The sequence below is a fragment of the Helianthus annuus genome, chromosome 1 (genome assembly GCF_002127325.2).
Source record: "Helianthus annuus cultivar XRQ/B chromosome 1, HanXRQr2.0-SUNRISE, whole genome shotgun sequence".
In the NCBI taxonomy this organism is placed as follows: domain Eukaryota; kingdom Viridiplantae; phylum Streptophyta; class Magnoliopsida; order Asterales; family Asteraceae; genus Helianthus; species Helianthus annuus.
Genome location: NC_035433.2, coordinates 148,040,471 through 148,055,149, shown reverse-complemented (window position 1 = coordinate 148,055,149; position 14,679 = coordinate 148,040,471). Strand labels below are relative to the sequence as shown.

At 36.4% G+C, this 14,679-nt stretch overlaps 3 protein-coding genes across 4 annotated transcripts in view; all 3 read right to left on the bottom strand.

Moving 5' to 3' along the window:
• LOC110884160 (putative disease resistance protein RGA3) overlaps positions 1–14,679 on the bottom strand; it is a 78,058-nt gene that overhangs the window by 63,237 nt on the left and 142 nt on the right. The window lies entirely within an intron of this gene.
• Positions 2,433–3,665, bottom strand: LOC110934100 (disease resistance protein RGA2). Its single transcript, XM_022177295.1, has one exon. It carries the CDS (start codon positions 3,663–3,665, stop codon positions 2,433–2,435), a length of 1,233 nt encoding a protein of 410 aa, XP_022032987.1.
• Positions 5,339–14,475, bottom strand: LOC110884175. Of its 2 annotated transcripts, none has more exons than XM_022131862.2 (5): positions 14,351–14,475; positions 7,901–8,065; positions 7,740–7,798; positions 6,063–7,235; positions 5,339–5,978 (listed from the first exon to the last, which is right to left on the bottom strand). In XM_022131862.2, exons 2-5 carry the CDS (start codon positions 8,013–8,015, stop codon positions 5,436–5,438), a joined length of 1,890 nt encoding a protein of 629 aa, XP_021987554.1. In that variant the 5' UTR covers positions 8,016–8,065; positions 14,351–14,475; the 3' UTR covers positions 5,339–5,435. The 2 variants fall into 2 exon arrangements, with proteins under 2 accessions (XP_021987554.1, XP_021987561.1); XM_022131869.2 differs by having other exon boundaries at positions 7,901–8,058; positions 14,351–14,468.

Here is a 14,679-nt window from a genome sequence, read left to right as displayed (position 1 = left end):
ATCAGTAAACGCTACGTCGACCCACAAACCACCTCCACGCCGGTGGAAACCCCCAAACATAAACACCATGGTCCACAGGGTTTCCGGGATGGTGTGTGCGATGTGGTGTGACATAAACGCCACAAAACCAAACTCACATCTTGTGGTCTTAGGGTCTTCAATTCTAGGCGAAGCAAGGAAACATTCAAATAATGAATGCAACCATCACTCGACTAAATAGAAACAAAAGGAAAAGTGTATACTTTTTTAAAGTATAATCGTGTATTTCTCATTTCCTCAATGAGAAAAATAATACTTAAAACTTTTTAAACAACTTTCCCTGCAATTTTTAAATGACTATAGTTTTTTCATACGTTACTATTTATAACAAAAAATTACTCTATAAAAACCAATATTTTATTCTCTTTAATTTGAGTATGATATTGTTAAAGTTTTTTTTTAGTTTTTTTATTTGACAAAAATTAACATGTTATAAAATTACTATTGTATACTTCTTGTTTCATCACGCGAGCACCCTGTAACGTGTGTATATGTAAGCCACTATGAATTTAGTGTCTTCAATTCCAAGTGGAGCAACGAAACATTCAATTAATGAATGCAACAATCACTCGACTAAATAGAAACAAAACAATAGTTTTTATAAGTACAATTGTGTATTTCTCATTTCCTCATTGAAAAAAATAATACATAAAACTTTTTTATAAAGTAAAATTGAGACTGGAAATAGACGTCTAATTAAATGGGTAAGTGAATGAGGCCTGCTATATTTTGTGTTTTGCAATTAAAATCAGATGAAAATGAACCTTAAAAATTGAGGACAAGCTCGAAATGTCATAGTTGGAGGTATAGATAAAGAAATTTGGACTCAATAGTTTGTCTATGGCTATTTGTCCTATGTTTCTTTTAGAAAATGAAAATGCTAAAGCATTGTCCAATATCATTGGGATGTATGTGCGTATAAAATTGAAACTAGAAAGCTGCTCCAAATCTTACACTCAATCACGCATGTATTGTTGTTTAATTGGATAGCTTCAAAACAGAACTACAAAGACAACCAGTAATAATCACATATGAATGTGATGTGTAATTACCCTGCAGCTTGATCGAAACAAACAAGGTAATTACCAAAACATACATGATCCTAACTCATATTTAAAGAAGTCATGATCTCACTTAGCTTATGTAACAAACAGTGGAACCCATAAGTGATCCCTAATCAACTAGCGTTTATACCACAAATTTAATGACGAAATTAAACAAAAGCAAATCGAAACATAAAATCTAGACACCAAGGATTACCTTGTGGTTAGAGTGCCAAATTTCGTGCACATCATAAGCAATACACAAATACCATAATGATTGATGAGGTTAAACACCATTCTCAAGTTAAGTCACCAATTGCCATCTGGTCTACGTAATCCCACCAATTGCGGCTGTGGAGAAAAGAAACAGCAGGCATGTCATATGTGTAGGGCACAGCAGGTAATTTTGTCATCTTCATCTTCTTCATTGTCATCAGTTTCTTCATCTTCATCAAGCTCATCTTCATCTTCATCTTCTTCATTGTCATCGGCTTCAGAGTCGCTATAAATATATATAAAAATAGATTAAATGAACTTTCGTTATCTATAAGCATAATGAAACAAACATAATATTTTATAACTATTATAATATATATGGAATCAGTTATTTTTTTTTAAATATTATTATGGTAGCAAAATTTGAACATTTTCTTCCACTCTACGACAATACTGATATTTATGAAAATTGAGGAAATAAAAAAAACGAAATTAAATAAGAGGATGAGAAAACCAAATACTTTAATCATTCGTTTATAAAGTATAGAAACTTCCAGTTCTACTCTTTTGATAAAGAAATGAAATAAGCGCAAGTTTGGCTAACCAATCTTTTTGCAGAAAATGACATTTAAAATGAAAAGTTCTATCTAGTTCACTAAGTATAAAAGTTTGAGATTGAGAAAAATAATGCTACCTTGGAGGAGGAGGAGGAGGAGGAGGATCGATACAGATAGTGGGAATGTGAGAAATTTTAGGCCAATCTACACCCTTCTCTTTTTCATACCTTTCAGATAGATGTTTACATTTCATTATCTGAAGTTCATTCAGGTCCTTGAAACTCTGAATCTCATCCGGTAGAGAAACTAATTCATTGCAGCTTCCTAATGTTAAAACCTTGAGCTTTGGAAGGTTACTTGGTAAGGATTCCAAACACGGACAATCAAAAATGTTCAGATTTTGTAAAGAAGGAAACATATTGGTGGTGATCTCTCCTGACTTGTTTGTGTTGTCATCATGGAAACACTTTAAAGAAGATATGGCCCAGAACGTGATGCTCCTAAGACTGGGTAATCTCCCAAGTGCTGGAATACACTCACAGTTGTTCCACATAAAAAAAAATGCTAACCAAATTATTTAAATTGACCATCCAACTTGGAGAAATATTCTTTCCCATGTAACGAGATATACCCAAAATTCCTTGAGACATGGATTTGGTTCTAGTCCCTCAAGAACCTCTTCATCATTGTCTTCACTCATATGATATCCTTTCCATTCTAAATCCAAAACCAATAGATTTGATTTGCATTTGAGGTCGGCATTCTTGGCCTCACTTAAACCTTCAACATTCTCAAGTTTTGCTATCCTCAGCCTCTCGAGAAGATTTAGATCCCCCAATTCCCCTATTTTAGCCCCACTCTCGTTACTAACAGGAAACCATGGAAGCCATTTGAGACTAGTTAGCTCTTGGACTCCTGATGGCAAATGCTTGAGTGAATCAGTCCCACAGATGTCCAAATGTTGAAGAGAACTCATGTATCTCAGTCCTTCAGGCAATTTACACAAGTTGCTACAGTGATCCAAAATCAACACTTGCAAGTTTTGGAGATAAACAATCGACTCTGGTAAAACTTTTATACTTGAGTATGATAATATCAAGTATTGCAAGTTTTGGAGATACATAATTGACTTCGGTAAAACGTCTATACTTGAACGAGATAAATTCAAGTATCTCAGATGTTTGAGTTTGTAAATTGATTCTGGCAATGCGCTTAACTCAATCTGATGCAAGTATAATACTCTTAGATACATGTGGTTGCAAATTTGGCAAATGTCACATATATATTTATACCCAAACATGAATATAGACTTCAATGACATTAACTTTTCTAAATCCTTTGACGAAAATTGAAACTTTTCATCTGGACATGAGGAGCTCACATGAAGTACCTCATTTGTGATTCTAGCCTCCCTACCAGGTTGTATAACTAAACAATCATCTCCCATCACATCCTCTGCCAGGTCGTGCATCAGATCATGCATTTTATACCAATACTCATTAAAGAATGCGTTAACCTGGAAGAAGGACCTCCAAACCAAACAATTTAAAATTTCTTCCCCAAGCACATACAAGTCGTTTTCTCCTCTAGGTGGAATTAAACCGTTAGACACCCACACCGGAATCAATACATCCTTCTCCACCCAATAGCCTTTAGGAAACAGACAACAATAAGCAAAACATCTCTTTATATGTGGAAGCAAGGTATCATAACTTAACTTCAAAGCAGGCAAGACCTTATTTTCTTGCAACTCCCATATGTGGTTGTCTTTCACACGTTTCCAATCATTGCTACTGTTTTTTGACCACATTAAGCTAGCTACCCAATGTTTTCACTGCCAAAGGCAGTCCTTTACATTTCTCAACTATCTCCATCAGTGGCGGATCTAGGATTCGGATCAAGGGGCAACGTTTTATAAATAAGCCGTAACGAAATCGAAAAAACGTCAATTTTTTCCAAAATTTACACTAATTTTTCCAATTTTTTTCCGACCAAGGGGTAGCGGGGGTTACCCCTACCAAAGAGGTAGGTCCGCCCCTGATCTCCATTCCAATAGGCTCTAGCTCACTTATGTTGCCCCACTCTCTTTCTTTTGCAAATGCAAACTTCTTGAACAATAACCACGAGTCCTTTTTAGATAAGCATCCAAGTTGATGTTGTAACTCGGGAACCTTAGCCATCATTTAACTAGTTTTCTGGGATCGTGTTGTCGTCACAACAAAACTTCCTTCAGCCCCACAACTTAATATTTCACTTAATTGGTCCCACTTACTCTTTTCACTATCTTCAATCCAAACGTCATCTAGTACAACTAAAAAGGTCGTTGCCCTTAACTTACTTCGAAGGGAATCTTGCAACGTATCTAGGGTTGTAAGTGTACACCCACATCCATCAATGGATTCGATGATTCTTTTTATTATCTCTTTAACTTGGAAGTTTTCAGAGAGACGTAGACCCAACATTTTTTGTCGAAATATTGATTCACTGTTTCATTGTTGTAGACTAATTGAGCAAGAGTAGTCTTCCCCAGACCTCCCATACCCCATATACCATACACCCGAATCTTACCATTGTCATGTTTTCCTATATCTTTGACACATATTGTTCTAGTAACCTTCTCCATCTCTTCATTTCTTCCGAAGATCACCGAAGAATCATGTATAAGCGAGCTAGTTTCCCTATCTGGCATCTCAACTGCAACGCCAACATCTACACGACTTACATCACTATGTGACAAACCTAACATAGATCTCTGGGATGCAATGGCATCCAGTTGTCTTCTTAGGACTCTAACTTTGTGAGCTACCCTTACACGGAACATAAGTTGATTATGATCGGAGGAGAAGAAGGCTCTTACCCTGTGTTTTATGCCTCTTTGTTTGTGTAGACGTTGTAGCAAAGCTTCGGTTGAGATGTCGTCCAACACATTTTCTATCTTCAAGGATGCTGATCTGAGACTCTTCAGCCATATCTCTATAGTCTTTTCCTTGCTATGTTTGTCTGCTGCATCTTCAAGAACAGCTTGGATGTTTTTGAAATCTTCCTTGAGACTCGAAATATCGTTTTTGAATCCCCAAAGCAGATTGAACTCTTTGATAAGTTCAGACGTCAGCCTCCCCACCACCTCCGTCACAAGGGCCGAAACAACCGCATCTCCCATGATTACTATTTCTAAATTTTAGAATCAGAGATGGTTTATACAAAAGAATTGATGTTTTAGAACCAAAGCAAGATAGTGAAGAAATTAAGAGACAATTGATAGGGTATGAGTCTTCACTTTATTCCTTGCTTTCACTTTATTCCTTCATTTCACTTTAGCCCTTGCGTTTTGGTCAAGTTAGGTATGTCTCATGTTTTAGTTTTATTTAAATTTCAATGAACCCATTTGATAAGTTTTCTGATTATGAAAACACTGAAACAAAACAACTGCATCATTGATCAATACCATATACAAGAATTTGCTTATTATGATTCACAACAAAATCAACCAAAAAGCCTAAAACATCAAATTTCTTCAAATTAATTTACAAAAATAAATACTATCTTGGCATGAAAAAAAACCATAAACTTAAGATTATACCTATGATACCAACATATCAACAATAGCCTCATCGATTAACGACCCAAGTAGTCGCCCCTCGATCACAACTCCGATTTCAAACGCTTCCAAGTCAAAATCGAGCCACTTTTTATGTTGACCACAACTCATATCCTTGTCAACAAGCTCATCCACCATACAATCTTTCATTTGTTCCCACTCATTGACCTTATCACACACATGTTCAACCAACTGGTCTTTTCTTGTTACAACTGCTAGCCCTCTTAACCAAACTGCACATCTCAAGTCAACGCACTCGCTCACACAGTCAAACACGAGCTTACGCCTTAGCTTTGGCTCGTGTTTCTTGTCAAAAACCGGTTTTTGAGCTTCTAGTTGATCAAACAGATGTGGGTTCACAATCTTGCTGGTCCTGTTTAACGTAAAATCCTCAAACATCGACTCGATGTTTGTAAGTATGTTCTTTATGTACACGCGTTCCAACTCGTTGCCAGATGAGTCGGTATCCGCTTCTGTTGTTGTCGGTTTCGTTGAGAAAACTGCATCGAATTCTTGACCCGTTACCTAAAAACATCACAAAAGTCAAAGATGAATCAACTGTAAACTGCATTAACCGTATACACTAACACACATAACAAAGTGACATACTTGAGCATCTTTACTGGTTCTGTCTTGGTTTCGCTTATCTTGGAAGATTATCGTTCTCGTGATTCTCAATTCTTGATAAACCGAAGCTGGACTCATGGCGGTTAACTCCCGTAGTTGTTGATCCAAAAGGGTACTTAACGAACCACCTCCTGTTGCTGAACTCAAACTATTTCGGTTAATCTTATCCGTCGATCGGGAAATTGGAGACGTGAACGTAAAAGAAATAACATCCAAACCATTAGATTTAGATGCAATTTTTCCGTTTTTATCTTGTTTAGCACCACCCTTGTTTTTAACATCTTCGGTTAAACGTTTCCTACGATCAACGGTTTTGTTCGCCGCGATTATAGCCGCTGAGCGCTTATCAGCAACCGATTTTCTAGATTGTGTATTCGTAGAAGATACCAAAGATTTTGCAGGAGATTTTACTCTATCGGGTACACAATTCTGCTTTTTATTGTTCGGTTTGAGCACTTTGTTTGTAGCAGGTTTCTTGAGCGTGTTCTTTTCACCAACTGGTTGATTGTTCGGAGATTTTGCTCCGTTTAAAGTCAAACCCTCTTGTTTTTTAACGTTGACTCTCGCCTGAATAGCTAAAGAAACCGACTTTTTCCCGTCTTTTTGTTTTAAACATCCGTCCCAACTTTTATTCATTGATTGCCCTTTAAGCTTCCTAGCAGCGTTTGACTCCACAGGCCTTGTAGGAGACGGTTTTCGATTAGAAACGTCAACCGAAGTTGACCCAACAAGCGGTATTCTTGACGCTGCTTCCATTATACGCGTGGGATCGTTTAAAGACACGAATCCCGAGCTCTTGATTGGAGATACGAGTTTGTGTTGAGTAATGATAACAGATCGAGCTGATTTTGGCGGTAAACTTTCGGTTTGAAACTTCTCGATTATATTACGTTTTTGCTCAACTTGATGATTGTCTTTCTGTTCAAGTTCCGAGACTTTTCCTACATGTAATGCAGAAGAATCTTGCCTAGATCGAGTGTCGAAAAATCGGTTTGACTTTGACTGTGTGTCGAACGAATTTGAAGTAGGGAAAGAATCCAATCCCATAAGCCTAGCAACCACCCCGGGGGATTTACCATTATCATCTTCATCGATTAGTGATGATGATGTACAGCCTTTAAGAATTAAACTACTTGCTGTATAATCTTCAATCACCTATATATAAATTCACAAATTAAATATTATCACGTTAACTTTAGAGTAAATGTCATTTTCGTCCCTGAGGTTTGGCCAGTTTAGCGACTTTCGTCCAAAGGTTTGTTTTTCCGCATTTGGATCCAAAAGGTTTATAATCTTGCCATTTTCATCCGGCTCGTTAACTCCATCCTTTTTTTTCGTTAAGTCAGGGGTATTTCCGTCTTTTTTTTTGCCAACTTAAAGGCAACTCGGTCTTTTTCACTTTATTTGAAAAGACCGAATGCCCCTGAAAAAGACTGAACCGCCCTTTAAGTTAACAAAAAAGATGGAAATACCCTTGACTTAACGAAGAAAAATAGATAGAGTTAACGAGCCGGATGAAAATGACAAGATTTCAAACCTTTTAGACCCATATGCGGAAAAACAAACCTTTGGCCGAAGTTGCAAAACCGGTCAAAATGGCATTTTACTCTTAACTTTAATATAAACACTCTAAACTGGATGATATGTAATGATTCATACCGGATGATACTGAGTGATCTGCATGTTTGTATCGACGCTGGCTTTCTGCTGCGGTTGTACTATATCAATTTAAAATTCAAGGTTTTAAAAAACAGAAAGTCAAAGCTGACTAAAGTCAAAACGCGCAAAACGGCTCTTTTTAAATATTGAGATAACAATACCTGATAAATTGGCGATTTTGGAGACCAACTTCTTATTCGGCTTCGAGTTCCAATCGAACAAATGGTGAAAACCGCAACCTCCTTCGCCCTTGGAACCTTGTTTCGCAACTCTCATGTTTGCATCGGTTTTAGGACGTTATCCCGGAACCAAATAACTTCTGCAAACTACAAAGTATTAAAACATAATCATAACCAAAGGAATTATATAAAGAATGGAGTAAACTGCCATTTTGGTCCTTGTGGTTTAGTCACTTTTGTCACTTTTGTCCAAAACTCAAACCTTTTGCATCTGGGTCCCTGTGGTTTCCGTTTTATTGCCATTTTGGTCCAAAAATAAAATCAGGTTATATTTGTCTTATAAAATCCTGCTATTTTGTCTTTTTTCTAATGGGCAAAATGGTCATTTCTTTTTTATAAATATATACCAGATTTTATAAGACAAATATGACCTGATTTGCCCATGAGGAAAAGGACAAAATTGCAGGATTTTATAAGAGAAATATGACCTGATTTCATTTTTGGACCAAAATGGCAATAAAACTGAAACCACAGGGACCCAAATGCAAAAGGTTTGAGTTTTGGACTAAAGTGGCAAAAGTGACCAAACCTCAGGGACCAAAATGGCAGTTTACTCTAAAGAATGGGTAGGCAGGTTTTAGTACATTAAAACCGCTTTTGTCATTATATGCAAGAAAAAATTGTTTGTTTTCCCACTATGTCAACACTCTTTCAATTTTCACAATTTTTTGCAAATAGCATTCTATAGCAGGTTAAACATGTTGGCGTAGCACCGCGTTTTAGTGACATGGTTGTCATGTGACTATTTTAGCTACAACGGTACAAAACCGAAAGTACGTTACATAAAACAGGAGGAAACATTTCTCTTGCAACAGAAATGTTTAGAAGTAAGTACATTTTGATCATGTGGTGTAAAAACTAAAAAGCCTAACTTTTTTATTTATATTAGGCTCAAACTATCTAAACACTTGGTGTGTAGATAGCCACCCCAAAAAGTGTTTTTTTGTCCTATATGCACACCCTGCAGTGTCGAGCTGTGGCCAAAGTGTGGCGTTTTGGTCCGGTCAACCAGACAAAGACTGACGGGTCTGTTGACCGGACCAAAGTCTGGTTGACAGGACCAAAACGCGGCCAAAGCTCGGCGTTTTGGTCCGGTCAACAGACCTGTCAGACACCCGTCAGTCTTTGTCTGGTTGACCGGACCAAAACGACACTGCAGGGTGTGCATATAGGACAAAAAAAACACTTTTTGGTGTGCATATAGGCACATTGGTGTGCCAATAGGTACACCCTATTATTATTTACTATAAGCTTTAAAAGAATCGGAAATTATGAAAGTTTAAAACTTATGCACAAATCATGGGCTCAATTGCTTAGAAACGCGTCAAACATATTGATTCATCTGTATAACAAAACAATCTAGTGATTAAGTGATTTCCACCAACCAAACCTTCAGGGTTGCTTGCAAAGTATATATGTGATCCTCTAGAAAACTTTTGACTTTCTAGAGTCAAACTCAAAACATTTTAGTAATATAAAATAGGCAAATTGGAAAATAATAATCCCAGCATTTTTGTTACGCCCTAACACGTTTAACCTTAAAAATAACGCAGCGGAAAAAGAGCTTTAAAATTTCTTTCCTTATTAACGACATGACTATCACGAAGGTTCCAAATTCTAAAAATGTTAAACGTTCTATAAAAGGATTCACAACATTCGTACTAAAATTTAGATTTCTAGACATTATATACTTCAACTATGTGACCGATCTATCCGTACAATCCTTGCTCTTGACTCGATCTACGTCCGCTTCACTTCCTTAGCAGCAGAAGAAGTCCGTGTAGTACCTGTGGGCATCACATACAACTTAGCCATTAGTCAATGACAACATCATATAACATTAATCTCAAATAATTAAGGATTGAATAACGTTCGATAATGTAACTTGATCCATTCGAATAACCCTTCTCCTTCTCTTGTTCCGGATTCGGCTTAAATTTCATAAGAATCCGAGGTACTCATTCCTGCATTGCATACCGACCTCAAACGAATAATTAGTAACGTTAAAATTCTAATATATCAGCTCATGCATACATACGTACTTACATACAACATACATACACATCTGCATACATACATACCTTTCCTACAACCTTACTTACGTGCATACACTCATACATGTCTTTACACATACATACATACACAACTACATACGAACATACCTTTTCTACATCTTTACGTAATCATACAATGTTTACATGGGTCTTAGACTTAGGTTTAAAGCCCATAAACATCTAAGGAACGTAAAAATCATGTTCGGAAAGTCCGTCGTAGTCCACGGATAACAAACCGAAGCCTACGACACATAAGTCAACTTAAATAACCAGAATTTAGCTTTTGGGACTTGGGGAGGCCGTCGCCGACGCCCCTAGGGCCGTCGGCGACGGGCCTTGCATTCACCCGTAGCCCAAAAACCCGTAGGCAGGTAATTAACCCGTCAGCACAAAACTTCACTTTCTGGAGCCCGTCGGCGACGCCCCCATACCCGTCGGCGACGCCCTCTAGAAATTGCAGTTTTTCTGCAGTTCCGTTTCGTCGTCCGTACGCACTAAAACGCGCATAACTTTTGAACCGTTTACCCGTTTAACCTACCGTTTCTTCCTACATGCTTGTAAATTCATATTCTATCATATTAACTTAAAATCCTACCTCCGGATTAAGGAAATTCTTAACTTGCGTACATTTGACATATTACCATTTTCTAACTATTTGACCCGTTCGTGCATTTAACATCATAATCTGTTTATTTGACCTCAATCTCATATGATCTTTAATAGTTTCATTGGCACCTAACATAAAAGATTAAATTATCGGACGTCTTGCATCCTCTTAGCCCATTTTCGCTCAAAAGCTTATTGTTGACCCGTTATGGGTATTTGCACATTAAATGAACCATGACATACAAAACCCTATACTTCGCTTTCATACTTGTCCAAGACATTACTCTAATCGAAATAGCTCGTTTCTAAACGACTTCTATGGTCGTTTGCCCGATATACCTATCAAGGGCATTTTAGTCAACTATGCTCTATCCTTAATAACAAAGGAATTTCTTACATAAGTAACCAATTCCACTACCTTGCTACAATTTCTTAACCACACCTACCTTGCTCGGATCAAAACTAAGATCCGTTTAATACATTCATCGACATCATACAATTCATTCCTATTTGACCTCAATTATCACATGTAATTAAAATGCATATAACATTACATAAACAACTAAGAAGTGATTACGGAATCACTTACCTTGTGCATCCGTGTTCATACCCGCTTGCTTGCCTCATCTTGACCCGTTAGTCTTTCGTGCTTGAGTCCACGTCCACATGATCCCTAATGCTTTCATGTTACCGCAATCACATCCTTGTTAGTGTACACGATTTCACATCTAAATGATCATATCAAAAGCGTAACTCACATTTGACTTTCATGGTCAAGTCTAATAAACATAAGGCATACATCCAAAAACCACATCTTTTTAGACTCATGCAATCCATCACGTTAACGCATAAAACACATATTAATTTAGCACCTACCATACGACACTATGTACATTTCGTACTTATGATGCTAAAGTACTTACAACCACATGATCACATAATCATACTCGCATACACATTTGCTTAAATATACTTTCACATATCATACACCTTCGCTCTTAATTACCTTGATTCAAGCACATCTAATACAAGGTGAGCATTACACCATTCAAGCACAAGGTACAAGCTCCTAATGCATAATTTTGACCAACACATATATTCCACCCGAATTCTTGTACTAGTTCCATCTAAAGCACCTTCATTAAATTAGTATACTACTAATTACATCATTACCATAAGTTATTCATATATGTCAAGCCACTTCCTAAAATCTCACATCCTAACTTCACTTAGACATTTCATCAAACACTTGGTGGGCATACCACCTTCTAAGCACAATGTACAACTAATTCATGCAGAGTCTTCTAGGTTCTCACTTTCAATTATCAACATAACAAAACATCAAACTAACTCCATGCCATATTCAACCTAACTAGCAAGGATGAGTCACATACAACATAATATATCAAGAATTTAAACAAAGATTGGACATGGGTGACATACCCATGTCGCTACTTTTACTAACCCAAACGGGTTTCATCTTCAAACATCAATTAATATCTAATCTTGTATAATTCACCTTCCATATGATAATTCTAACATATATTCGTGCTCAATTTCATGGAAATTCGCGGATCGATCATAACCCACTTCATATCAAAATCACCAAATCATGAATTACAACTTACCAAGTGATTTGTAAGGCTAGATGATCAAGAATCCTTGTACATGCAATAGAATTAGGCTGGATTCCCTCTTTAATTTGATGAATTCTTGAGAGTTAGGGTTTACACCCTTCTCCCCCTTCTCCTGCTCAATCTCACGTACACACACACACCTGGTGTGTGAGATTTTCTTTTTTTTTATTTTATTTTCCTTATAAACTTAAACCCATTCACCCATTTTAGTCCCTCATGTTTTCTATAATTCCCTTTTTGTCACAACTAAATCCCTACTACATAACTTATACTTTATATATTTTAAATAGATTACTAAATAAAGGTTAGTTAAACCGCCTTATACCATTCAACATGGAAACATACTGGTAATTTAGACATTTCGGTTTTAGGGGCGTTACAAGTTTGAAATTGGCCAATAATAATCCCAAGTCAGGAAATAGCCAATAATAATCCTACCTCGTCAATTTTTGGAAAATAATACTCCACAGTCACTAAACGACAAAAGTGCCACGTCAACATTTGGAGTATTATTTTCCAAAAATTGACGAGGTGGGATTATTATTGGCTATTTCCTGACTTGGGATTATTATTGGCCAATTTCAAAATGCTGGGATTATTATTTTCCAATTTGCCGTGTGTAAGTGTGTATTGTGGTATGAAAAGTTCAAGAATTTTCACATGGTGCAACCAAATGATTCTGATGAGAATGTAAATTGTGCAAAATTTCAAAGCCAAAAGGTTGACTCTAATTTTCAAAGTCAAACATTCAGTAAGCCTAAAGTAGTCAACTAAAGCATGTAAAACATGAATTCCATTGTACATCACCATCATTTTCTACTAAAACACCAAAGATTTCAGCTACAACCAGATCATAATCACAAATAAAAACAATCAAAATCACCAAATCCCAGATCAAATATCCAATAATTCAACAAAAAGACTCATAATTTAGCTGCATTGGTACAAATTGGAACAAATTAAACCCTAGATAGTCCAATCAGCAGTACTGATCAACACCTGAAAGTCTGCACCATTGACTTTCAACAAAAAAAAGGCACAAACTTTCCACTTGAAACTTACAAACCCAGATCAAAACAAGCATAAAATTCATAACCCAGATGACATTTTCAAGAATTCATGAAATAAAACAAACCCAAATGGCCAAATTAGTGAAAAATTTTCACCATTGACTTTTGACCAAAAAAACCGAAACTTCACACTTGAAACTTACAAACCCAGATCAAAAAAAGCATAAAATTCATAACCCAGATCACATTTTCAAGAATTCATGAAATAAAACAAACCCAAATGGCCAAATTAGTGAAAAATTTTCACCGTTGACTTTTGACCAAAAAAACCAGAAACTTCACACTTGAAACTTACAAACCCAGATCAAAACAAGCATAAAATTCATAACCCAGATCACATTTTCAAGAAATCATCAAATAAAACAAACCCAAATGACCAAATCAGTGAAAATTTTTCACCATTGACTTTTGACCAAAAAAACAGAGACTTTACACTTGAAACTTACAAACCCAGATCAAAACAAGCATAACATTCATAACCCACAATGATTGACCAAAAAAAACATAAACTTTACACTTGAAACTTACAAACCCAGATCAAAACAAGCATAAAATTCATAACCCAGGTGACATTTTCAAGAATTCATGAAATAAAACAAACCCAAATGGCCAAATTAGTGAAAAATTTTCACCATTGACTTTTGACCAAAAAAACAGAAACTTTACACTTGAAACTTACAAACCCAGATCAAAAAAAAGCATAAAATTCATAACCCAGATGACATTTTCAAGAATTCATTAAATAAAACAAACCCAAATGGCCAAATTAGTGAAAATTTTTCACCATTGACTTTTGACCAAAAAAACAGAAACTTTACACTTGAAACTCAAAAACCCAGATCAAAACAAGCATACAATTCATAACCCACATGATTGACCAAAAAAAACATAAACTTTACACTTGAAACTTACAAACCCAGATCAAAACAAGCATACAATTCATAACCCACATGATATTTTCAAGAATTCATCAAATAAAACAAACCCAAATCAGTAAAAACTTACATGAACTTGAAGCATTCAAGATCTACAAATGAGGGTATCAGTCTTTTCACTTTCTTTAATGCCCTGAAGATAAAACCATATAGAAACAAAAAGGAAGGAACTGAATTGCAGAATGCCTGAGCCCACCCTGGTTCGGTTCGATTCGATTTTTAAACGAGCCGAGCCTGAGCCCACCCTGGTTCGGTTCGGCTCGGCTCGTTTACAGCCCTAATGTTAACTGAAAAATCTGACCAGATTTTGATTTTGGATGAAAATGGCAACAGAATTGAAACCACAGCAACCCAGATTCAAAAGGTTTGACTTTCGGACCAAAGTGGCAAAAGTGAACA

What these genes read in the sequence shown, in the direction of transcription:
- LOC110934100 (XM_022177295.1), bottom strand. Translation starts at nt 3,665, where the DNA reads ATGTGGTCAAAAAACAGTAGCAATGATTGGAAACGTGTGAAAGACAAC.
- LOC110884175 (XM_022131862.2), bottom strand. Translation starts at nt 8,015, where the DNA reads ATGAGAGTTGCGAAACAAGGTTCCAAGGGCGAAGGAGGTTGCGGTTTT. An exon ending in AGATCACTCAGTATCATCCG is followed by an intron (nt 7,236 to 7,739) that starts GTATGAATCATT and finishes ATTTATATATAG; the next exon opens with GTGATTGAAGATTATACAGC. An exon ending in GAACCAGTAAAGATGCTCAA is followed by an intron (nt 5,979 to 6,062) that starts GTATGTCACTTT and finishes TGATGTTTTTAG; the next exon opens with GTAACGGGTCAAGAATTCGA.